Source organism: Podarcis liolepis, assembly GCF_965112155.1.
Source record: "Podarcis liolepis genome assembly, chromosome: 1".
Lineage (NCBI taxonomy): Eukaryota > Metazoa > Chordata > Lepidosauria > Squamata > Lacertidae > Podarcis > Podarcis liolepis.
The window spans coordinates 58,019,080-58,044,595 of record NC_139554.1 but is presented as its reverse complement, the minus strand read 5'-3'; the positions used below and the strand labels follow the sequence as shown (position 1 = coordinate 58,044,595).

General features: G+C 40.2%; 1 protein-coding gene across 7 annotated transcripts in view; it reads right to left on the bottom strand.

Annotated features, from left to right (window-relative positions):
• Window positions 1–25,516, bottom strand: part of SHANK2 (SH3 and multiple ankyrin repeat domains 2) — a 330,576-nt gene that overhangs the window by 263,175 nt on the left and 41,885 nt on the right. For all 7 annotated transcript variants that reach the window (XM_083462298.1, XM_083462291.1, XM_083462296.1 and 4 more), the window contains exons 3-9: window positions 18,520–18,723; window positions 15,017–15,088; window positions 14,160–14,268; window positions 13,842–13,993; window positions 12,702–12,869; window positions 6,329–6,445; window positions 611–688 (exon numbers count right to left, since the gene is read on the bottom strand). In XM_083462298.1, coding sequence (XP_083318424.1) covers window positions 611–688; window positions 6,329–6,445; window positions 12,702–12,869; window positions 13,842–13,993; window positions 14,160–14,268; window positions 15,017–15,088; window positions 18,520–18,723 — 900 coding nt within the window. The remainder of the gene's footprint in view (window positions 1–610; window positions 689–6,328; window positions 6,446–12,701; window positions 12,870–13,841; window positions 13,994–14,159; window positions 14,269–15,016; window positions 15,089–18,519; window positions 18,724–25,516) is intronic.

Here is a 25,516-nt window from a genome sequence, read left to right as displayed (position 1 = left end):
GCCTGCACCACCCTGTTCCAAGCGAATAGGAGAGTGCAGTGCAGCCTAAATTGCCAGATTTAATCTTGGTTCATCATATGTTAATTTGAGATTAAAGCCCTTGGCCTTCTCCTTTAAGTGTAGGGGGGGTGGAAAGCCCCCCCTCCACAGCCCACTGCCATGCACCCACTTATATGAGAAGTGGAGCAAAGTACCATTTGATAAATGGATTCTGACAGCTGGACAGACTTGCCTACTTAACAAATTTAGCCTGATAAGCATCTGGCCCATGGAGCCAAAAGGGTTCCCCAATCCTGCTAGCACAACCATTTAGTTGAACACACCCCATAACCTCCAACCTGCAGTGTGAAGTCATACAGTCCACAGTTCCGCCACTTCAGTCTCCTGAGCCTAATCTACATGAGTACAGAATTCAATGAGTACATAGTTGAATAACCAACATAAACCATCATAAATTACCTGAAGATGAACGAGATACAAATATGACAAACAAGTATGTGCAGTAACTTGGTTGGTGCATTCATATTTTTCTTCTCCCAGGTAGAAAATGCGTCAACAACTCTCATTGGTACCAATATGCAAGTTGCCCTGCATCCCCCCTTTTTTTTACCTGAAATGGAGATTGGCTATTATAGTTCTTCAACTCCTTGTTAGCTCCCCGTAACAACAAAACTCTTGCACAGCTGTCCTGTAAATAAAGCACATAATTTGTTACAACCTTGTAATCAAGTTGCACTGCTGTTATTCAATACACAAATAGAGCCAAACTAGTCATGATACTAAATGTGCACAATTCTTTTAAGAGCTTAACAGCTACCAGTGGGAGGCAATTTTCATCAAGAGTATGGCACAAGGTGAGAGATGGTTTAAACCTTTCCACCTATGCCTTGGTTCAGACCAGGCTTCCTCAACCTCAGCCCTCCAGATGTTTTGAGACTACAATTCCCAGCATCCCTGACCACTGGTCCTGCTAGCATACTGGAAGAGTGTACTCCAAATACAATCATTTCCAAAATTAAGAGATATACCAAAGAAAAGAAAGTTATCTGCTTAGATGGGTTTTTTTAAAGAATTGAAGCAATAATTAATGAAGAAGCAGATGCTCTAACAGATGTTATATGAGTTATAACAGGCCTCATTACTTGTGTATTTCTAAGGCAGTGCAGCATTAGAATCACTATGCCTATAATGTTGAAGTTTTATTAAAAATAACCTAAAGCTTTGTTTGTTGTAAGTTTTTGAGTATCAAACCTTTGGTATTAACAAATCCAATAAAGAGAGTCTAATGTGACACAAGTATTTGTTGTTTAGATACCACATCAAACTACCACAGATTTATGGCTATAAAAAGGCAGCCATTTCATTCATTAATTTACACTGTCCACTCTAATTATACAAAACAAATTACCAAACTGGTTTCCTGCCAAGCCTATAGGCCAGGTGACCAGGGAGAACAAACCAACAGCTTCATAGACCTTATATTCAGGCCCTATAGCTGCCCTTCAGTCTGAACAAGCTATAGTCAAGTGAAGTCATTTGACTCCCTCCTCCTTTCACCCTGCTCACCTCTACCTTGTCTGCTTGTCTTGTGTGTTTACTGGTTCTCCACCTTGTCCTGCTTCTCTCTGTCTTGCCATCAGTGCTCTGCCCACAGACCACCACTATGCTTTTGGTGTTTCACCCAATCCTAGAATCACCAACTGTTTGCCACATCCATAAGTACCACACCAGGCTGGACTAGGGGTTGAGGCTATTACTACTGTCTATAGGTACACCTCCCCTTAACCAGGAAGCCTCTTGACCTTTGAATGGGCTTAGAGGGTCTGCAGCCAGAGACACAGATCAGGAATGCTGTTGGTCTATTGATCACTCTGTTGCCTGGCAGCATCCCTGGTCAGGCTGGCCAAGATAGTCTCTGATATATTGTTGGAGGACCCTAACATGATAATCCTGGGTGACTTCAATATCCATGCGGAGGCTGCTGTCGGGCTAACTGGAGACTTCATGGCCTCCATGACAACCATGGTTCTCTCTCAGATGGTCATCTTGATGTAGTGATATGAGGGATGGACCAAAGATAGGGGGAGTGCAATCCATTCCCATGTCACAGTCGGACCATTATCTGGTTAAGTCTGGACAGACAATTGCAGTAGAGAAAGCTGGCAATCCTGCTGAAGCCCTCATCTCGCTATGGAATGGCAAGATTAAACAGGTGGTTGACACAATTGCTCCTGAGCAGTCTCTCCAACATTTCAGAGCATCTGAGGAGCTCTGGACTATGAAACAGGCCAGATGAAGACTAGAGTGCAGGTGACACAAGTCTCACCAAGCCGACCAAACACTTTGGAACTCCCTGCCTATTGAGATCAAGCAGGCACCTTCACTGTACTCTTTTTGGCACCTGCTAAAAACATTCCTGTTTAGACAAGTCTACCCAGATGATTAGAAAACTGAGGTAATCTTAATCTGTTTTTATTTTTATTTTATTTATTTTAAAGTAGGGTTATAATTTTTTTTCTTGGTGTTACTGTTGTTTTATCTTTTGTAAACTGCTTTGAGACTTTTTACAATCAAGCGGTGCATAAATTTTATGAAATAATAAATAAAAAATCAGTCATTGCTATTGTAGCTTAGCCTTGTTATGGCTCAGAGATGCTTTAAGCCAGGCATCCCCAACCTGTGGCCCTCCAGATGTTTTGGCCTACAACTCCCATGATCCCTAGCAAACAAAACCAGTGGTCAGGGATGATGGGAATTGTAGTCCAAAACATCTGGAGGGCCGAAGGTTGGGGGTGCCTGCTTTAAGGACTCCACACTACATGAAAATATTCTTCATGAAACCAAGAGTTCTCCCATTCAAACAGATATACTGAGAGCCTACGTTTCAGAGATGGTGAAAGGTGGTCCTTACAGTCTATATCTTCCTATGGAAGGCAAAGGTGGAAATGATCCACTGCAATGCACCTGCACACTGCTGAAAAGCATTTTTTTTTTAAAGCCCATTTGGAGATCTGCCAAAACTCAATACATGCAGAGCTGTATGAATGCTACTAATCTGAACAAAACTTCGTGGTCTGTGTATGGTCCATGGGCATGGTCTGATGGCACAGGTATGATCATACAGTCACCTTGCTGAAGTTACAAAGTCTAGGAATCACATGTACATTGCCTTGGATTTTGTGACAGGAGAAATGTGGGATAGAGATGTAAGAAAATAAAGTGAGTATGTGCAGCACTCACTGCTAAGTCAGCATGCACAGCTGCTGCCATAAAACCTGTCTCCCACTAATTACTATAAAATGCATTATTGACATTTGTAAAGGGCACCAAATTAAAAATGGCAGCTTTATGTTTCCACTCCAGATTGAGGAAGGGGGAATTTTCATTAGGATAACAATATGGGGGGAGACTTAAATCCCCTTCCCCCAGAGACACAGTCCCAATCAGATTAAACCACATCGACTCCCACTGCTGCCACTATTCAGCTTCATAAAAACAGCAGAATGTCCAATCACATATTTTCCTGTGTCATGCCTAATGTGGCCCTAAAAGCAAACACGAAATGTAACATTAAAACTTTAAAAGGTTCATCAAAACAAAAGTACATCCCTTTGCTCTCACAGACAAAGAAAAATCGGCAGCAACAGATCACTGACCCACTTTCTGGACTGCAGTTAGAGTTCTGTTGCAAGTCCCTCTTACTTGCAGAGTTTTATGTTTAGAGATGCTAAGATAGCAAAACTAGTGCGTAAACCAGCAGTTTTGTTGTTGTCGTTGTTCTTAGTGAGGGAAAGGAGATGTGTCCGGGAGGAGAGATGCTGAGGAGAGCAGAGGGGCAATCACAGTGGTTCAAAATAAGGGGAGGTAGGGTGGGGCAGTAAGGGGCACACGATACAGACAGCTGATGACTGTTCCATGTGCCAGCCCCTCCTCCAACCTGGGGAATTGCAGTTGTCCTATCAGCCAGCCACTGGGTCTGCAGCAGCTGTTGCTGAATGCCAGGTCAGCTCTGAATAAGACCTCCCTCATCCATGATCTGATTATGGATGAGGAAGCCCATCTGGTCTGCATCACTGAGACCTGGGTGGCTGAGCAGGGTAGAGTTGGTCTCGCCCAGCTATGTCCACCATGTGATCATCATCTGAGGCCCTTCTTCGTGTGCCTCCTCTGCCAGGGAAGGGAGTTTCTTGATAAAGGTACATATTCATATTAATAAGAGTTCAGGTTTTTCAGATAACTATTGCACTCAATAGTTGAAAACAAAGGACTGTGCATCCCAGCTTAGAGAAAAAAAAGCACCTAAACTTCAGCGAACGTTAATATACAACATTAAGGGCCCAAATGCACATTTTGTTAGACATGTATTCACATCTGTGTGGTGTAATAAAAAATGCAGTGTAGGTAGTGGATTGGGGGGGGGGGGAGTTTACGTAACCCTTTCCTTGTGCCACAGAACCAACAAAAAACCCCACACCCTACCTCAAAGCCCCGGACAGAAGCTGCTACTGGCACCAGAGGAGTAGAGCAAAAACTAGTGGTATAAAACTGCTTCTTTTAATTTGTGAAATTCGTTAATTGTATTCCATTTCTGTTATCTATTTAAGCCTCTTGTTCATCCTACATAAAACAGTGCTTGGCATCTGTATATTAATTAGAAGTGGAAGAATTGGCCAGGCTGTGTTTTCAACTGCCCCCATTTATCTTCCAACAACTGACAGGCAAAAACAGCTACATTTCTGATGCATTACTCAAGGATGCCATTCACAGAGCAGCATGAAAGAGTTGCTTCCTAGGGGTGCTAGCAACAAGCCTGCCAGAACTTCTGAAATGTTATCTTCAAACATATGCTTTCTGGTGTCAAATAAAGTACATATTTGTGTTTAGATGTCATAGAATAATACAGCACGTTAAAACTCACTTCCAAATATTAAGAGTTTTAAAATATATCCTACACAGGTGGAATTGTAAGATTTTCTAACTATGTAAGTCAGATAAGACGCCACTCAAACCAAATAACTTAATAGAATTAAACACACCACTGACCACCTAAGAGTTTGTTAGTTAATGGTTTGGAAAATATAAGCATAGTTATAACTGACATTCACCTCCCTTTTCAAAATATATGAAATATTATTGCAGGAGCCATGTGAGTTAGCCAGCATAATATGTATATGTATATAATGTATACAGTATATAATTATATACTGTATCATTGTTAATTATATGTATAATATAATGATGTTATGGCTGGTGTCCAATGAAGTATGTCTGCTAGCAAAATAATTTCCACTTGCGCAATGGAACTTCCCCTTCCTCTCCTCTCCCTACGTCTCCTCCCCAAATCTGCTCCAGATGGTTGGGGGGAAACCCAGAACAAATTTAGGGGGTATGTGGGCAGAACTGAAGGATGGGGTGTTCCATTTCACAGTGAAAATTACTTATGCTAACCAAAGTACTTTGCTGGATACTTCTAAACATCCCAGCAGTGTAGCTTCCAGGTTGCTGAGTGATTGAGAGAAGTGCCACAACCCACCTGGGGAGTGTTTTTGGCCATGCCCCACCTAAGCATCTCTAAAATCCTGATGCCCCCCCCCCTCATGACATATAATTCTTATTATTCAAAAAGTGAACTCCTATTTACATGGAGGAAGCCTAAAAGGCCATTAATTTGGTGCAACTCATTCTCAAATTCCCCCCCCCCCCCGTGACAATCCATATTGCACTTGAACATGATTTTGGTATTGCAGACATTATTTAAAGAAACGGACATTTGGTGGAATATAAATGTCTTGTTTTTACATTTTGTTTTGGGGAAGTTCTATATAATTGCCTACAGAGTTGTGTGAGCTGCATCAGGGAGCAAAGCCAGGGTGGCCAAGTTAAGGCCAGTTTAGTCACAGCTGCAGTGCCCTTAAAAGTTTACAATTTTTAAAGAATTAAAGCCAAAGTATCAGAAAGGGCATACATACTGTTCCATACCAGCTTGCTGTAATGGTTGGAGTGTTGGATTAAACCAGGGGAACCCAGGTGCAAATCCTCACTCAGCCATAAAGCTAACTAGATAATCTAGGGCAAGTCATGCTCTCTCAGCCTAGCCTACCTCGCAGGGTTAGTGTGAGGATGAAAGGGAAAGAGAGAACTGCCTTGAGCTTTTCTGAAAGAAAAGTGGAATATTAAAAATGTAATTTATAATTAATACCAGGGAATGGAAATGACTGAATTTTGATCCTTGCAAGGCTTTTTAAAAAATATATCTAGGAATGATTTCTGTTACCTGCTTCATTTCAGTAAGTTATAGAAGAAGAAGAACGAAACTATAACAACTAACCTGGTTGTAAAGTGCACAGATATGTAACGCTGTGTTTCCAGAGGCATTTTGTGCTCCCATATCAGCTCCATAAAACAGAAAATGTTCTAAATGCTGGACGTGCCCATATCGACAAGCCTATGAACGTAAAAGGTTCAGATTTTAATTATGAGATCTACATTTTTAACATAATTCATTTCACTTATACACTTCTTAGAAAGGTATTCTGAAGTTTTGAGAACATATTACTATATACAGTGAGGTGTATAGTATTACCAAGTGTGTTGTAAGCTGAGACTCCAAAATGCAGTGGTCATCCGCTGCCATTCCAACAAGTCCACATTTTTAGAAGTTGTGTACGGCTTGGTGGTGAAGTATCTACTTCAGTAGAGTTTCAACAGCAATACCATACACAGTTTTAACATAGAATTGCTTTAAAAAAAATCTGGAATAATGATCCTAACCAGGGAAGCTTGTGATAGCACGATCCTTTTCAAGTAGCAGATTGTAATAAAGCAGTTTTACTCTCATTTTCCAAAAATTGTCAAGCCAGAATACGTGGGTGGGGGGGAATGTACGTTAATATCCTACAACATGACTAGGTTACACTGAAATAAAATGTTAGCTTGATCCTAAGTATAGCACTTTAAAATAGTATAAAAATATAAAAGGCTCTAGATCTGTCTAGTCATTGAAAGAATAGGGAACGGCATAAAGTTTATAGGGAGAACATGCACTATCTCCACACACCCACCCCAATGCCTCTGTCCCTGCACTTTCCACACCAACACTGAGTGAGAAGCTCTAAAAGAGGCTGAACCTGGAACCTTCCCCACAATCAGGAACCCTGATAATGTAGCCTAACATGCTTAGCAGGCTCCATCAGACCCTCCTGGTCAACTGGAAGGATTGGGAAGTGCCTTGTTTCCTGGTGGCAAGACACTAGCAGAAGCAGGAAAGGAGCAGAGCTTGTTTACATTTAACCATTGTTTGTTTCAAACTATGATTTAATGTGACCCGTGAACTGAGCAATTAATGAGAACCTGCTTAGCAATAAAGCATCCAGAAGAACTTGAGAAAGAGAAAATAAAGATCTGTGTGATAGTGTCTCCTCAAATGTCTCACTATCCAAAGGTTCTGAGCTATTCCTGAAACTTTTGCTGTTCTCGTCCTCACTAAGAAATGATCTGGAAACAGGGATTTCCCTCTTCAGCTAAAACGTCCCAGTCCTGAATTTGTTTTGCGCCTATTGCCCTTTGGGGGACTCCTTCCTATATAATAATTTTTAAGGTGGGTTCTATTTTCTACCAACTACTTGTAAGTTATTTGGCAAGTTTGGGGATCTAAACATACTGGGCTTTATTTGTTTTTCAAGAGATAATGAAGAACGTCCCCCCCCCCCTTTCTCAAAATCAGTTTTTACTGGGACTATCTTTCTCAACAGGCTTTTTACTTGCCTTGCTACAGGACTGTTCCGAAGCTCTTTAGAGGTTAGAAAGGCCACTGGGAACACCCTTAGAATTTCTCTAGATGATAATATTTTTTATTGTTGCTTGCCTTCTGACTGGATCTTCTTTTCCTCCAAAGGGAGGTATAAGGGGTTTTCCGAGGTGAGTGAGAGTTTGTTATTACAATTGCTGCCCTGAAAAGGCTGTATCACTCACTCTAAACTGTAACAACAACAATCTGACATCTTTGTGCCTTTTTGCCTCTGTGACTTTTAGCATACAGTAGCCTTTTTTCCAAGTTTTCTGCATAGCCAAAGAAGCCAAAAGATTTTACCTTTCCCCCAAACCAAGTATACAATTTGCAGAATGTTATAAATTAATAATCAAAGGTGGTGTTCCCACTGTTATTCCTACCAGTTTAATAATATTTTATATATTTGAGCTCTTAATACAGAAAGAGTAACTATATACCCAGTGCTTTTTTCTAAAAAAATTAAATGTTTAGGGGTTCTCTCATTTTTCTACTCATATTGAAATACTGTCCCTCAATGTGGCCAAACTTAGATTCACAAAATGTTTAGGGTTATGCATACCCCTGCGTCCCCCCAGAAGAAAAGCACTGTATATACCTACAAAATTATTATTAAAGTTAGTATTATTGTAAACTGAAGCTGAAAACTCCTGGGCATGCCAAATAAAATGCCAAGGCCACTAGATGGCACTAATGATCATACTACAAATCCGGTTTTTAAGGGATGTTGAGAAATAGCTAAAATTATTATAAAAATTATTATAAATGGCTTGCCTTACAAATACCACAAACCAAATACAAACTACAAAAACGTGCATTGACAACAAATTTTACTAATATGTACAAGAGTTGCGCGTGTTATAAATTATTGCAAGTAAAACATATTTTCATATACTGCATATGTATGCTATATAAGTGACTGATTCTGTGGAGAAATTATGCAAAAAATTAGAAAACAGGCCACAAGATGGTCAGCTGATGATTTGGTCTTGAGGAAGACTCTGAATGGCCATTTCGAAGGCTGAGCATTTGCCTGCAGAGTTTGATTTCAAACCATGGGGGGGGGGGAATCACCTGACTTCAGGGAGATGAAATATCTTATCTGCCTTTCAGATCCAGTTTCCCACCCCTGTTCTGGAAAGTTTAATAGCATTTTTAGGATGCTGCATGTTCTAGGTCATATCCAGAGCATCCATTTAATTCAAATGTAAGGTACATGACTTCCCCCTGAGAACTCTGGAAACTGCAGTTTAAGGTGCTAGGTATTGTGAAGGGAAACTGCAGTTCCCATGATTCTTTCTGGGAAGCTATGTACTTTAAATGTGTGTTAAATGTATGGTGTGGATGTAACTATAGCTAGAATTTTCCAGCCTGTTAAAAACTGATTTGCTGGAGGTCTGCTGAAGATGCAATGCCATCTACCTAAAATTTGCATTTCTGGAAAGTATTACCTGCATTTTTGTTGTTGTTTTTTTAAGGATGAAACACAATTTTTAAAAAGCCATCACTTAAAACAAAGAAAAGCCTATCCTAAATTTCTCCTATGATACCCTCAATCCTTAGGTTAAAATACTACTCCAAATTAAACTACTGTAGCATGAATTAAAATTGTCTACAGACACCTCTAGTGGGACCGATTGTGTTATATCATCTTTATATAAAATGAGACAGGAAAGCTTCCTGTCTCTATGTAGAACTGCAGGTACAGGTAAGAATAAACAGTGCTTTTAGAAAAATTTCTAGAAGGCAAGTGGTGACTAAAGGCTCCTTCACTGTGCCAAGATATTTCACACCTACCACGACAGATAAGACCAAATGGAATTGCATTACAGTCTTCTGAATGATGACTCCCCCCCCCCCCATTAAGCATGTACTCTTCAATTAGCCCACATTCTTGATGTAAACCAACCTGATTTGTCTCCGATTACAACTACAAAAGACCGCTTTTGATTTCTTATGATAGTTCCCGGTGCAAACAAAGGCCCTGAGGTGCACACAGGGCCTTTTGAAAAGGAAATTATGAATTAATATATCAGGTTCAGCAAGTGTAAGAATTCACAATGAAGCTATGTGCAGATAGAAAGACATAGAAAACTAACTCAAGGCTTGCCGCTACTGTAAGTGCCAGTGATGGGCTGCGTTTGGAAGCCAGAACAGCAGTGACCTGCACAGCTTCACAGACTGCGACCCTTCAACATAGGGGAGTTTCCCCACCTGTCTTAGGGACTCCACTCTGGATTTCTGTAGGGTTTACTCCTTAGCCTTTTCTTCTCCTGAAGATATCCCATATAGCAGGTTTAGGATCAGAGTTTTCCTTCTCCTAGATGGGCTACCTTCCCCAGTTAACTAGCCCCATCTGCCCCTCACTTCCCTCTACAGCTTGTGCAGAAACCTCCTTCTTGACTGTTGGGCCCAGTCTTGGTCTCGTCTGCTCAATCTGCCAGAGCCTTTCTTCACCTGCAGGGGAAGTTCCTAACTCACCAAGGGTTTCAGACCCATCAGCAGACAAACTACCCTCAAAGAAACACAACATGTCTCCCACCAGAGGTAATACCCCTCCATCAATTTTTCCACTTCTTACCAAAGAAAAAACCATGCACACCTTCGCAAAGCCACAGAAGAGAGATGAGTGAGGCATAAAAGCTGTTTATGCACTAGTATGCCACACTCCTTCCACATAAAGCCAAAGGGCCAAATTGCATGTTATCTTAAGCACACAACCTCCATGTCCAATACATAATTTAAAAAAGGGACTATATGGTCCCGTTTCCCCAACCCCAACTTGATCAACTATTAAAACTGGCCTCAAAGGCCACCTGGAGTAAAATATGGAGTGGGGCTTGGAGATAGGACTCTTTATGTTTTGGCACCTCACCTCAGGAGCTCCCTTCATAGAAGTTCACCTACTGCTGTTGTTATCCACAGCAGTTATGTTTTAGATGAAAACTTTTCTGTTGTTGAGTTCTTTTAGCTGGAGAAGGTGAACTGTTGCTTTTATGGTGGTTTTATTTTTAATTGCCGGCTAGGATTTCTAAAGAGTGGCTAGCAGATTATTCAAACAAATAAACAATATGGTTCGAAGATGGCGAATACATTTTGAGTCCAACAAAGTGACCCACATTTCCCCATTCCACCCAACAGCGTTGTAAAATTATGTAAATCTGCTGCTCTGGCTGATTATACTAGTTGGCACCTACTGCAGAACCATCTTCCATTTACTTTGCATAGCTTGAACGGGGAAATGGGAATGTGAAACTGTTATGAAACCCTTCTCTGGAGTTTGGTAACACTAATTACTATATGTTTGGCACTCATTTAGACTTATGACTCTCCCAGACTACTAGCATTTCTAGCACTGAAAGCAGTGAAGACACACAGTTATGGATGCTATGGAGATGAACAAATTTTAGCATTGCCTAATTAATATTGAATTATTCATTCCACTGAGTAGCTCAAGAGGGCACCAGAAGCACTGCTATGAAGTAAGATCCAGAAAGCTTCACCATTCTAATGATAGAGCAGATGGTTCAGCCTGCTAAATACTGTATTTAACCGTGTTCTATTGCAATTGTTTCAGAGCTTCATTTACAAAGTGAGGGAGACCATGATTCTTACAGCTTTATGTACTATCTGGCTGCTCATAAAGTGTAAATTTAGAGACTGGTTTAAAAACAAAGGATCCAAAGGGTCAAATTTCCACTGCAACACATACAATGATCACAGCACCTGGCATGTCAAGAAATGTGTTTTTTCTCATGTCATTCCTTATCAATAATCTACATCATTTTGCCCACATAGATAAGGTTCAGACAACTTTTTGCATTCTAGTGGCAGAATTAATTATCAAGAAAAGTAGACCAAAAATCTGAAAGAAGGAAAAGCATTTTAAACTATTTTATTTTATGTGAACATTTTAAATTATTTTATACCTGAGACCTTCAGGTATAGGGCAGTATAGAAAACAAACAAACAAACAAGAGTTGTACCATGTATTTTATTCATTTCAATATTTGATTTGAAAGGATCACATTTGATGAAGCCAAACAAACTTCACTTCACCAAAGTGAATTCTTTTGTACTCTTAGCTACTGTTATTTCTTATTGGCACAATCTCCCTTCTTCTTCTTTACTGTAAGTGTCCCAATTTTTGAGCATCCATTATATCATTACCTGAACAAAATCACATGGCTTATCACAGCCAAGAAGATTAAATGACAGTCGGGGAAATGGGGATGAAGACATCAAGAGAAAAAGAAAGGGAAATATCACACAAAAGGGCAGCACTGAAAGAACATAAATGTATTCACATTGAGTGCCAAAAATCACCCAAAACTGGCAACCTTTTTTCAACAGCCACAGAAATTACTACAAATGATGTAAGTAGGCTCAGGTCTACCCTAATTGAAATGGCTTACCAAAATAGAGTAATGTCTGTACAAAGCTAAAGGAGCGACCATGTGCTAGGTGTAGATTGTTGGAGATGCTTCTAATATATTTTAAGATTACAGAAAAATAAATCTCACTCTGCCAGGGGCGGAGGAAGGGGAGTGTGGAGGCAGGCTATCCCGGGTGTCACCCCTGAAGGCAGTAACAAAATACCGGGCCTGCAGCACGCCAGAGCCACACGTCTCTCCTGGGAGTGACGTGGTGGCTTGGGCACCCGCAGGCTCCTCACTGCCCCAAACAGTCCGCCCGCTGCCTACTCCTCAGCTGTAGGGCAACTGAGTGGGAGGAGGCAGGCAGACTCCTTGGAGGCCCCACGGAGCGTCCTGCCCCAGCTTACCCTGCCCTGGGGGTGGCTGGCCCCACCTCTGGGGCAGGGCACGTGCGTCGCCCCAGGCGCCCAATCGGCTTGCTCCACCGCTGCACTGTGCACCTGGACTTATCTTAATGCACCAAAGTTAATTTTTCCTACCTGGTGAATCTCTTGCCATCCATTTTCATCTTTGCACCCTACAGTAGCATGTTCATGAAGCAAGAGCTCGCAACAATATGGATCTCCTCCAACTACGGCAGTGTGATACAACGGTGTCAGTCCACAGCTGTCTTTATAATTGGGAGATGCTCCAAGTTCTAAGAGGGTCTGTAGGTAATGATAGGTTTTGAAGAATTAGACTAATAACTAAACAAAGATGATCTGCAGATACTATGGTTCTTATTTCTGTATAAGGCTATGTACACACCATACATATACTGTTCAAAAAAAAGCCCCGAACATCATGCAGGAGAGGAGAGGGAAGGTCGGGCGGTCAGCCAAGCAGACATGCTTGTGCTGACAGAATGTTTGCTTTAGTGCAACACTGAATTTCTTGCAAAGCTTTAATGAAATTTTGGATTTTGTGATAACGGCAAAACATAACATCATATACTGTATGTGACCAAGAATGGCAGGTGACCATAGAAACAGTATTGTCAACAAAATTGTTACTTCCAACAGCACATTCAAGTAGGTTTTGAATTTTTCTAGAAGAAATGTTGCTCTTATGTCAATCTATATTTAATGTATTGACTTTGGGATTAGAGTTTTGTTGATTATTGCAAAATGTTGTTAAATGAAACAAAGTATTAAATAAGTTAATATCCAAAAATGGATAAAACCTAGCACCTTTCTGACCTAGTAGGTCCCTCATCAGGAAATTTCAAAATACAGATGCTTATTCTTCTGTTCCGCTGTTTGAACAACATGGCCGAAACCCCAACAAATTAAGAAATCCATGCACATTAAGTTTAAAGGGCAAACACTACAAAAGATAGTAACCCGCTGAAATGGATATTCTCTTCCAAAGTCAGATAAATGGCTGTAGCTCTATTCCCATTTTGCACAAACAGGTATTACCTATCAGGCAACAAGGTAAAGTTTCACCACCCTTTTTAGTTCCACCAAAATGAATTCTTTGTTGAAAGCTAATCTTGGAGGTCCGAAGCCAACAAAAGAAACCTTTGAGTGAATGCAGATTAAAAGATCCATTAAGGATGCTGATAATTAACTCAAGCATTTTCCTTCGTACACTCTTCTATATAAAACAATGCATAATGGACATAACATATGAATTACCTTCAGGGTAAGTTGGTTCTTGGCTCTGGCTGCTTTGTGTAGTGCTGTCATGCCATCTTTAGCTCTGAAATCTAAATGAGCGCCTCCATTTTTCAGGGCTTTGATAACTTCAACAGTATTGCTAAGCTGAGCTGCCAAAGTCAGTGGGGTTTCTAAAGTGAGAAAGAATGAAAAGAAATAAATAATTATGCAACTCCTCTTAAGTCATATAAAGAATATAAATTCAACTCACTTCATATACACTAGACATTTCTTCTTTGCAATTTACTAAAGATGTGTGTATTTTCTGCTAAAACGTGAGAATTATTTACTTCATACCTCCACTTTCCAAGTCATGATAGTTAGGATCAAGTCCCCGGTCCAGCATCTTTGTTAGTTTTTCAACAGACAGGTGGTGAACGTGGTCCATACATTTTCGAAAATTAGCCTGAAAGATAGCATTATGTGAAATGTTTTACTACTGTAAAATATACAGTTTAGTTATAAGCAACAATCGTCATCTAGTGTGTATCCAAAATCATGTGTAAACATTAATAAAAGTATGCATATGAAACACACCTTACTGCCCATTTACTTTTGGTTTATTATTTTACTATTTTTTAGATTTTATATCTCACTCTTCCTACAAAAGGAGCCGAGGATGATATGCGTTAAACAGCTATGCATAGGAATCTATTTCATTTATACATCTTTGTGCGCACACATATTAGTAAATGGTGGCAAGTGCACTGCAGGCTTAAAATAATGCTTACCCAGGGCAATAGTGTTAATGAGGCCCATGCAGAGCTTGTCTGAGGCCTGACAGTGTAAGTCCAGCAGGTTCCTGGCATGGCCCCTGGGCTGGCCTAGCCCTCCAGGGCACAGGCCAAGTGTACCTGGCTGCCTCTCACCCACCTGCATGGGCCTGATGTTAATGCTCTATCATAGCCTTCAACAATCCTTCAATATATTAATGATATTAGCCTCTTAATGTTTCACCAGATCAACTAAATAAATGAAAAAAATGTGCACAGTATCAGATCTTATTAACAGCCTGGTTGCTATCTGCATTGTAATTTCCTTAGCTTGTTCCTATTATCAGGGGATTTTAACAAAAGTCGATAAAATACACCTCAAACGACATTTTCTGCTAGTCTTTATTCTTACCACATTAGAGGTTCTTCACTTAGACATACCTTTGTGTGGAGCTTGGCTAGCTGCTTTTCATCAAGATTAAATTGTCTGTACACCCTTTTCTTATACCGAAACTGCAATGGCAACATTATTTGAATGTTACTTTTCATTTTAGAAATATTCTAGAAAAAGATGGTGACTATCATTTTAAAAAGCAATCAGGTAAATGTTAACATGCTTTGAAGGGTCAGTTTCCATAACATTCAAGATACTGGGACAACCAACAGAATGCTTATGAGTTAATTTAGACAGCACACAAAATCATATTTCCGTACTTACAAATTAACCATGGTTTAGAACTGCTTGTCAGCTTTCATTTTTTTCCAGTTTCTTTCTCTATGTGCATCTGTCTGTAGAAATACTTCAGATATCACAAGCCATAGTCTACACAAACCATAGTTTGGAAACTTACTTCAACCATGGTTTCCTATTCTGTTTTGCTGGCTGATTACAAAGCATTATTTGTCCATTTATTAATCACGCCAAACCACATCTTATCATGAACTGAACTTATAAATGTCAAATATCATGGGTGCATGTGCATCCATTAAAAACAGCAGGCCTTTAAAATGCCCAACTATAGTTGATTGCGCCCTATATACTGTATTTTTCCATGTAAAAGACTATATTTCCCCCCCAAAATTTTAAAGTTTAAAATTGGGGGTCGTCTTATACACAGAATGTTGCAATTGTTTATTTCTTAATTCTGGGTTCAAAAAATAGGGGTCATCTTATACATGGGGCGTCTTATACACAGAAAAATACGGTATTTTATTGAGTTTCTTTAAAAGTATATGTTTAGGCTTTCATACGCTATGGCACTTTTCATGAGGAATTCTTATGCATAAAGAACACTATGAAGCTTCAAAGTTTGAGTATATTCCGTAAGCAGAAATTTAGGACAGCACAGCAATAGCACAGCAAAAATTGGGATCAGATGGGTTCAGTTTCTTTCCCTGTTGTTCCTTTTTTTCTCAACTCACCTGTGTTATCACTTTAGATCAGGGATAAGCAAATAAGTCTGTTTCAGGTCTGTATCACTTTTGTGTGCTTTCATTCATTATTTGTTCTGTCCCATTTCTGCATTAATATGTGCTTTTAAAAAATGGTTCAGCACAAAATGTGCATCTAAATACATATTTTAACTTTTCTCACAAGATTCAAATTCCTAACGTATTTTCTCCTAAAACATACATTAAAATAGACACCCCCCCCCTTTGGTGCATGTGTGTTTTAACTGAAAACTACATAGCAAGATTCAGTGTGAAATCTGAAGGATAACAGTCTTCAAATCTGTACTTTAGTCCAGGAGATAATGCTCTAATTCGGTCTGGATCATAATTCACAATGAATGAATTCCACGAGATCCATACTCTAGACACAAAGAAATGGGTGCTGCTGCAAATAGATGGTTGCATTCTGGCCCAACAGTAAGAAACAAATTGTTTATGATCACCCAGAATAAACTGAAATTCCTGTCCATAGGAGAATATAGTTAACTCCTTCATAAGAAGATGGAATTGTAAGATATTGTCATTTTGTATTCAAGGATTAGAAAAGAAATGCTTTTTAGAATAAACCTGCTCTAGTCCCCTGAGGCGTGGCCTGTCAACTCACATAATTATATCTCAAATTTGAAAGCAGTGGAGTTCTATATTCTTGTACCATTCTTCTTTTAAAAATAACCTCACTTTCCCACACCCCAGATTTCTTCATTTAAACTATACAGCAGTTGCTGTTCATGCTCTCAACATGTTGCAATTTCCCCAAAACGTGTAATTATACATTGGAACCAAAGTCAAAAATAGACTTCTGTTTACTAAATGAAATTCAAAAACTACTATGCACAGATGATGAAGAAAAGGAAGATTGTTAGACATGTTGATGAGCAAAATTGCCATCCTTAATCATTTACTTCAAATCTGGAGGAAGAGAAATGACCATTAGTGTTGCCAATGTTTCCTTTTAAAAATAGTCTTGCTGCCCCATTCTCTTTCTTCTTCCCATCTCTTCCCCCTTAGGAAAGAAGACTTAGTCCAGACATTCCTTCCTCATTAACTCTGTGACAGTTGTGTCTAGAAGCAACACTACCAAAAGGTAACTCTTGCTTGTGTTTTTCAAGTGAGACCCTCCTGACCCACAACTGGCTGCAGCCTCTGCTGGGGAAAGCTAACTAGAGCTACAAATTTAGGGCAACCTGGTAGGGAAGCTGCTCTATAAGTAAGTGAGATCCAAGTGATGAAGCATCTTGGTCCCACTGACAAAGCAAACATAAGGTAACAAACGGAGTTGACAGCTGTGTGAGAAGGGCAGCATGGACTGTGTTTCCCCCCTTTTGACCTAACAAATTCCATGCACCAAAGTAATTCTATTCAATATTGACAGGTATGCAAGTAGAAAGTAATGCACAAATATCCCGTCTGCTAGACACTGAGCTCTTGGACCTCAGGGGACTAGTTCACCTCTGTTGGCCAAGTTGGCTGACCTGGAGAAGTTCAGAGTTGTTGATGGATGAAGCCTTCAGGGAGGCAATAGTAGCATCCCACTCCCAGGGTCTCAGGGAGTGCAATGTTACTCTGAGGAAGAAGAGACCTACTCCTTGAGAGACTAACAGATACCCTCTCACAGTGAGAAATTTTCTGGGGGAGCAGGAGGCTCCTTGTAGTGTGTAATATCATCATTAAGGTAAAGGGACCCCTGACCATTAGGTCCAGTCGTGACCGACTCTGGGGTTGCAGCGCTCATCTCGCTTTATTGGCTGAGGGAGCCGCCATTTGTCCGCAGACAGCTTCCGGGTCATGTGACCAGCATGACTAAGCCGCTTCTGGCGAACCAGAGCTGCACACGGAAACAGCATTTACTTTCCCACCGGAGCAGTACCTATTTATCTACTTGCACTTTGTGCTTTCAAACTGCTAGGTTGGCAGGAGCTGGGACTGAACAACAGGAGCTCACCCCATTGCAGGGATTCGAACCACCGACCTTCTGATCAGCAAGTCCTAGGCTCTGTGGTTTAACCCACAGTGCCACCCGTGTCCCATAATATAATCATAGTGGCATCGATAAATTGGGTTGGTGACAAGCAGGCACACTGAATGATTTTGCCTGAAGATGTTGCACATTGTTTAGAACAGATAGCCTGCTAGGTAGGGCTCAGGAGGAGTCAATGGTCACAGTATATGCTGGCACTAACAGCATGGGGAAATGTGGTTGTCCTGGAAGCAAAATTTAGAGCACTTTGTCAAGGATTACCAAAGAGCAAGAGACATCCTTGACATGATCCTATGTAAATGCCCATCATATTAATTCCATTATTTCAGTTGTAACTTTTCTCAGATCCTCTCTCTCCCCACTCAAAACAGCTTCAGAGTACCAGGATGTGAGTCTTCTGTATATACATTATACAAATACCTTAGGGTGAAGGGCAGTTAATAAATTAAAATCAACAACAGCCTTCATACTGTTGGTACTCAAACCTTAAATAAATGATTGTTCATTAAAATACCTCTAAGGTTGGAACACCCTTGTTTACAGGTTGTGGGTATTCCATAAGAAGTCTTTCTTCATCCAAAAATTTCCCATCTCTCCCATTGTTCGCAGGCTGAAACAAGCCATAATTGAGAACATCTTTCAAACTTTGATTCAATGTGCAAAGAATTCGCTGTTTTGCTACCCATACAGAAGCTTCAGGATTAAATCTAATACACTTCTGAAAAACACAAAAAAGTAGAAAAGGCAATTAATACACACAAAACATAAATCAATTCACATAAATTATCAGGGCTGCTACATAATACTCTTTAATTATTTAATATAAATGCTGATTCTTTATATAAAACAAACAATCTTGTCCATCCCACAAGAGATAATGACATATTTCATATTTTTCTCCTTTACCTAGACATATCATATTTAAAGTTTCTGATTCACATTAGATGCTATTAAAGGTAATATATGAACATTTTCAGTATACAAGCATTTCCATATGTAAACTAGACAAATATTGTGATATGGTGACTACAATGATGCAGTTCGTATGTAATATCAGGATACCATGATTGAGTGGTAGCCAAGGAAAAGGGAAGTCTGTACTTATTGTCCAAATCTGCCAAGCAGCAAGTACGCAGGTGTACCAGCTCATGGCTAAAAGTTGCACCACCAGCTATAGTTGAGTATGCATCTACATATAGCCCTCCTTGTTCTGCTGCTGCCATTTAACTGTGGCCTGCTAACAAGGCCTGTGTGCCCACAGAGACTGCAGCTGATTTGAATTGACATTGCAGTATACGCTTATGACATTATGAGCTGCATTGGATATATTATGTTTACAGATGGTCATCCATTTGGAATACTATAAGTGCTTACAAATTTCTGTTTAAGGGATAGTAGGCTGTGCTTTAGGTTCTGCTAATTACTTTTCAAACCAAAATTGAAGAAATACCGCTAATGATATAGCAGGAAAATATACAGCTGAGCAGATGCTGCAATAATACGTATCATACATTAATGCATTTATCAATGAGATGATTGCTCATGAATACAGATGTAAAGCTGTCTCCAAAATGCTTCTCTGCATTGATTTGTTTCAGAGTGTCTTTCAGTAGCAGAATTATAAGAAACGTCCTTTGGCATTGGTATAAATACTCTGCCTCAAGTTTTTACATCATAGATGGATAGTGAGAGATGTGAAGCTTAAAGCATAAAATGGGAATTAAACTGAAATAAAATCAATGGAAATTAAAATATTTCATTTTTAATTTTCATTATTTATAATAATTATCCTTGGGTGTTGTATTTATAATTGTTGTTTCTGGGTGCTGTATCCAGTGTTAGTCCTACTCAGAGCAGACCCATTGAAGTTAAGGGACATGACTAACTTAGGTTCAGTAATTTCAATGGGTCTACTCTGAGTATAATTTAGTTAGATACAACCCACTCATTTTAACAATTAATTGTTCATTAAAACAAGTTAATCAATACCAAAAAATTTGTAGCAGTAGGCCATTAAGGAAACTGCTGCTGAAATTCTACATACATACATACATACATACATACATACATACATACATATATCACAAATAGTTTTTTTATACTTGTCACATGCTATGTGAATGTAACTATCAATGTAACCCCAAATCTGGAATTATAAGCAGTCCAAGTACTCTTTCATTTGGGACTCTATGATATTTCCAGCACTGACTGAACTGCTGTCCTCTTTCCCTGCACATCCAGTAGAATTCTGGTAAATCAGATGCCCAGAGAAGGAGTTCCAAGTGAGAGAAGTTAGCCAGCAGGTGGTAGCTTTCTAAATCAATCAGTCATAATCAGCAAACTGGCAGCTCAGCTGCTGCTGCTGGCCTACTGCTGCACCACACACCAAAACCAGAAACCTTAAATACTCCTGGGAAATGGCATGATATGATGACATTCTCTTGCTTCCATTTCCAAGGGCATTCCATGGAAAAAGGAAATGGTTTTGATTTAAATAGGATAAGTATATGGCTGGATCCACAGAACTGTGACAGAAGTAGAAAGACTAGGCAGTTTTGCCTGAGGATGAGCAAGCTTTACGCAAGCTATACATATAACTTAGTCGTACATTAAACTTGTATATCACGTTCCACTTCCTCACATGGTAGAGGATTTGATTTTTATCTTACCTGCGGGAACTACCAGCAAAAAGAAAATAATAAGTGGAAGAGGAACTTTGGATTCCAGCCTAGGCTTTCTACCTTCCTCAAATGTGATTTTCACCTTGTCATACATACTGAACAGCCCTTATTAACCTCCAGGCAGGCAGTCCATTTAATGTAGTGATATATGAATATGTTTGCTGGCAGACATAACCCCTCCATGGAATAGCTGTGTCTAAACTACAGGAAAATAAATGTTTGACGTGGCCGGTGAACTACTATCAGTGTCTGCAGGCAAAAGAGAGAGTAAAACAATGTCAATTACTACTCTAGAAAGAAATTCCACTGCCAGTGGATAGGACAGCAGAATTGTGGTTAGGTGTTTTGAGTATGTTGCACAGTACAGTAATATTAACAAGAAGAATAACAATTGTGTTACAGTGGTACCTCAGGTTAAGTACTTAATTCGTTCCAGAGATCCATACTTAACCTGAAACTGTTCTTAACCTGAAGCACCACTTTAGCTAATGGGGCCTCCTGCTGCCGCCGCGCCGCCAGAGCACGATTTGTGTTCTCATCCTGAAGCAAAGTTCTTAACCTGAAGCACTATTTCTGGGTTAGCGGAGTCTGTAACCTGAAGCGTATGTAACCTGAAGTGTATGTAACCTGAGGTACCACTGTATCTGAATCGTCTTGCTTGAAGAACAACTGTGGTATGGAAACTGTGTGGCTACTAACTTTCCAGTGTGATGGCTACTCAGATATAATCATTGTAATTTAGAGAGCAGTGCAAGTTGAATTATAACATGCTGCTTAGAAAACATGCAGTCTTTTTAAAGGTTAAGTACAACTTATCAGGCTTTACTCAAGTAGTAAGAGACTGCATCTACATCAACTGTTGTAAAAACTGGCATGGACTTCAGCTGAAGATTTGTAGAATGACTGGCTAAACTATTGGGGTGACATTCAACTAAGTTTTACTCAGGGTAGACTCTGAACATGCCTAAATTAAGCCCCTTTCATTCATTTCATTTATTTCATTTATTTATTTACGGCTATTAGCCCATAAATTATGTACAAGTTAAGCCCCTTAATTTCAGTGGGCCTACTCTGTTAAAGCTGGATTAAATATCAAACTTGTTATTAAGATATAAGGTCACAAATCATGACTATACAAAGTGGTCAAAGGAGAGTCTTAGAGCAAGTAAGCCTGTAGCACCCCAAGGGACCAGTGGCCATCAGCTCCATTTCAGGATGTGCTGTTCTCAACTATAACTGCTCCATAGCTTCTGCAATAATGGGGACCAGCTTCCTCCCCCACCCAGCTTGGGTTGCAGCATGACAGCTGGTCTCCGGACTGGAACAGGCTACACACAGAAGCTGCCAAGTATCTGTATCTCTGAATGGAAGATGATAGTGTTGGTGAAGGGGCCCAACTAAGCAGTAGCAGACCAGGATCTTGAGCTGCATGGAATGTGCAATGCTAGCCTGAAGCACTGGAAGCCTTGCCCATTCAACTCCCAGTGTATTTGAAAAGCACTGATAAACTAGGAGCCCTGTGGATCGTATTCCTTTTGTCCCACCAGGACTACTACCAAAGGAGGTAACTGCTTACAGTTGAAAATTTTACATCAGGAGCAACTGGGGGGCAGGGCAGGGCCACACTGCAGTCCTGCCAACAGCAGGGTCACTGGTGCCTAACTGGACAGTGGGGGGCTTTGCAGGCACACTGGCAGCTGAAAGGGATTGGCTTCACCACTCCACCCATTCAGCCTCTACCTTGCCACTGCTGTGTCCCTGCATCAGTGGCAGATTTGAGTACTACAGCATCTTGTGCAAGGCCAAAATTTGGCACCCCACCCCACTCGTGCTGTCATCCCAAAGGCAGGGCTGAGAAAGTACTAACTCGGCTTTGGGAAGGAAGACTCTAGGAACTGCCAGAGCTCTTGTGCCTCCTGTCCAAAGCCACACTAGGTTTTGAGATGGCACCCCATCAGCTCAGCTCTTGGTGCATGCACATCTGTAAAGGTAAAGGTAAAGGGACCCCTGACCATTAGGTCCAGTCGTGACCGACTCGGGGGTTGCAGCGCTCATCTCGCTTTATTGGCCGAGGGAGCTGGTGTACAGCTTCCGGGTCATGTGGCCAGCATGACTAAGCCGCTTCTGGCGAACCAGAGCAGTGCACGGAAATACCATTTACCTTCCCGACAGAGCGGTACCTATTTATCTACTTGCACTTTGACGTGTTTTGAACTGCTAGGTGGGCAGGAGCAGGGACTGAGCAATGGAAGCTCACCCCATCGCGGGGATTCGAACCGCCGACCTTCTGATCAGCAAGTCCTAGGCTCTATGGTTTAACCTACAGCGCCACCCATGTCCCTGCACACCACTGTTGTTGTTGTTTAGTCGTTTAGTCGTGTCCGACGCTTCGTGACCCCATGGACCAGAGCACACCAGGCACTCCTGTCTTCCACTGCCTCCCGCAGTTTTGGCACACCACTTACACAGTCCTAAATCCACCCCAGCCTGCACCATCCCTGTCGGGAAGATAATGGCACAGCATTGCCATGCCAGCGACTCCTGCTCCTCAGCAAGGGAGGTCACCAGATATTATTTCTACATGATCTAACAAGTCAGAGCCATTTGATTCCCATTAAATGGAATAACCAGTGAAACAGGGGGGATTTGATTTAAATCAAATCAATTTAAATCACTAGTCAATAAGATTTGATTTAAATCTTTTTTTTTTAACAGAAAAACTTATTCTTGCTGGTGTCATCTTAATATTTACAACTAGAGGAAGGTTTCATTTTTGGAATAATAAATTTTCAGAGCAGTTTTTACAGTTATATCAAAAATTACTGATTTGGTTATACTATTAGAAATATATAGACCGATAATTATGAAATTATTGTGAGGTTTAAAAGTTAACTGTTTATATTTGGACAACTTTTCTGCTGTGCTTTATTGGAAGGAGAAAAACAATCATTTCCTTAATAACAATTTAAACAATTTATTTAACTTAAACAATAACATTATAGCATATGTATATTTGTTAACTGATGTGGTTAAACAATTTAAAAATAAAACTTAGACTGAGTTTTAGCACACATGAAAAACTTAAAACAAATCATTATTTCCTGATGAATAGCCTTTGGACTATAATGTAACTTAAAGAGAAAACTACCGGTATCTTTAGAAAGATTTTCCCCTAGAAACATTTTATTTTAAAAATCCAATTTAAATTTAAAGAAATCGATTTAAATTTTAAAAAAAATTAAAACAACAACACATTGCTTTCTATTCACCCTGCAGTGAAATGGCTGTGGACCGATTCTCTTCTTTTCACTCTCTTGTCCAGCCACATCATCAATGTATGGGAAAGAAAACAGACACAACATGCCAGATGGTACTTCTCTACAGACAGCAGCAAATGAGCAACACATCCCCTGTCTCAGGCCGGAACCTGGAACACCCCTATGCCTCTGGGGCAAACACTGAACTCTCAGCATCAAACTAGATGTGGAAAAAAGCAACCACAATTGTTTATTCATGTGTTTGCCTCATTCACATATAAAGCATATGAGGATCCATTTTTTTTTACATTAAAAGGGGTGCAGAGATGAAGACACTGTTTTCCCAGCTACCTGTCCACAGTCAATTACTTCAAATCTGGGAAAAGCGGAAAAATGTACTACTAGTAGGAGGCAAGGCAGGAGAAGGATTTAGCTCCCTACACCTATGTGCACCTTTTAATGTTAAAAAAAACAAAACCCACCCAGATCTGTCATATCTAATTTGACTCTCAGATTCTGCAGCACTGAATGCCACCTAAGAGATAAGACACTGCTTTTAGCTAGAAGAGAGCACTCATTCTGTCTACATCAACATAATTTAAAGTATATTTTGCCAGACTAACTGTTTTAGTCAAAAAAGGGAAAAATAATGAAACAATGTGGTGGAATAGCAGACGATATTATATGTGTCACATCTACCAGATAGTTGTAAAATGCAAATGTAGGCAATCGGAAAACTGTTTCCAGAGAATTAATGGTGATCTAGCACAGGTCACAGTTCCAGGTAAAGGCAATAATTAACTCCTGGCAAATAGTCAAGGCTAAAACTGGTAAGGTGAACATAAGAGATTAAAATGATGTCGGGATTTTGTAGTCCTGCTACCCTGTGCACTTTGGCATCTCACTGGTTTCAATGGGAGAGTTATACACATGCCCAAATCTCCCTCTCTGAAATCAATAAGACTAAAAAACACTTAATTGTGCCCTCCATTCATCCCCCAGTTTACTGTGAATTTAGTTTCAAGTCCCCAACCATGCCTGTATTGAATAAAACCAAATGTCACTACAGTGGAGCCTCAGGTTACGTTGCCTCTGGTTTATGTCACCCTCGGCTTGAGACAGGCACAAACCAAGAAGTACCAGAATGGTTTACTTCCAGGTTTGCACCGTTCGCGCATGCGCAGAAGAGCTAAATCATACTAAATCGCACATGCACAGATGCAATGCATCGTTTTTGGGTTGCGGCAGGGCCTCCGGAACAGATCCCCGCCCTAACCCGAGGTTCCACTGTGTTGTCCTAATCTTTTTCCTGACTTATTTCTGATATACATAATTATTTTATTTTATTTACTTTTAAAAATACCATAATCAATTAAAGCAATGATTCTTGCAGCACTAAATCTGTGACTAAAATGGAAAATTAATGAGGACATACACATATTTCCTGTCAGCCCAAAGTACCCTTCCATCTCACCAGATGGTTCTTGCACTACCCATCACTTAGGAGTAAGAAAACCACATTCCTCATTTCATTTTTGTTAATTTTTATTGAATTCCAGTGGCTAAGAAGTAC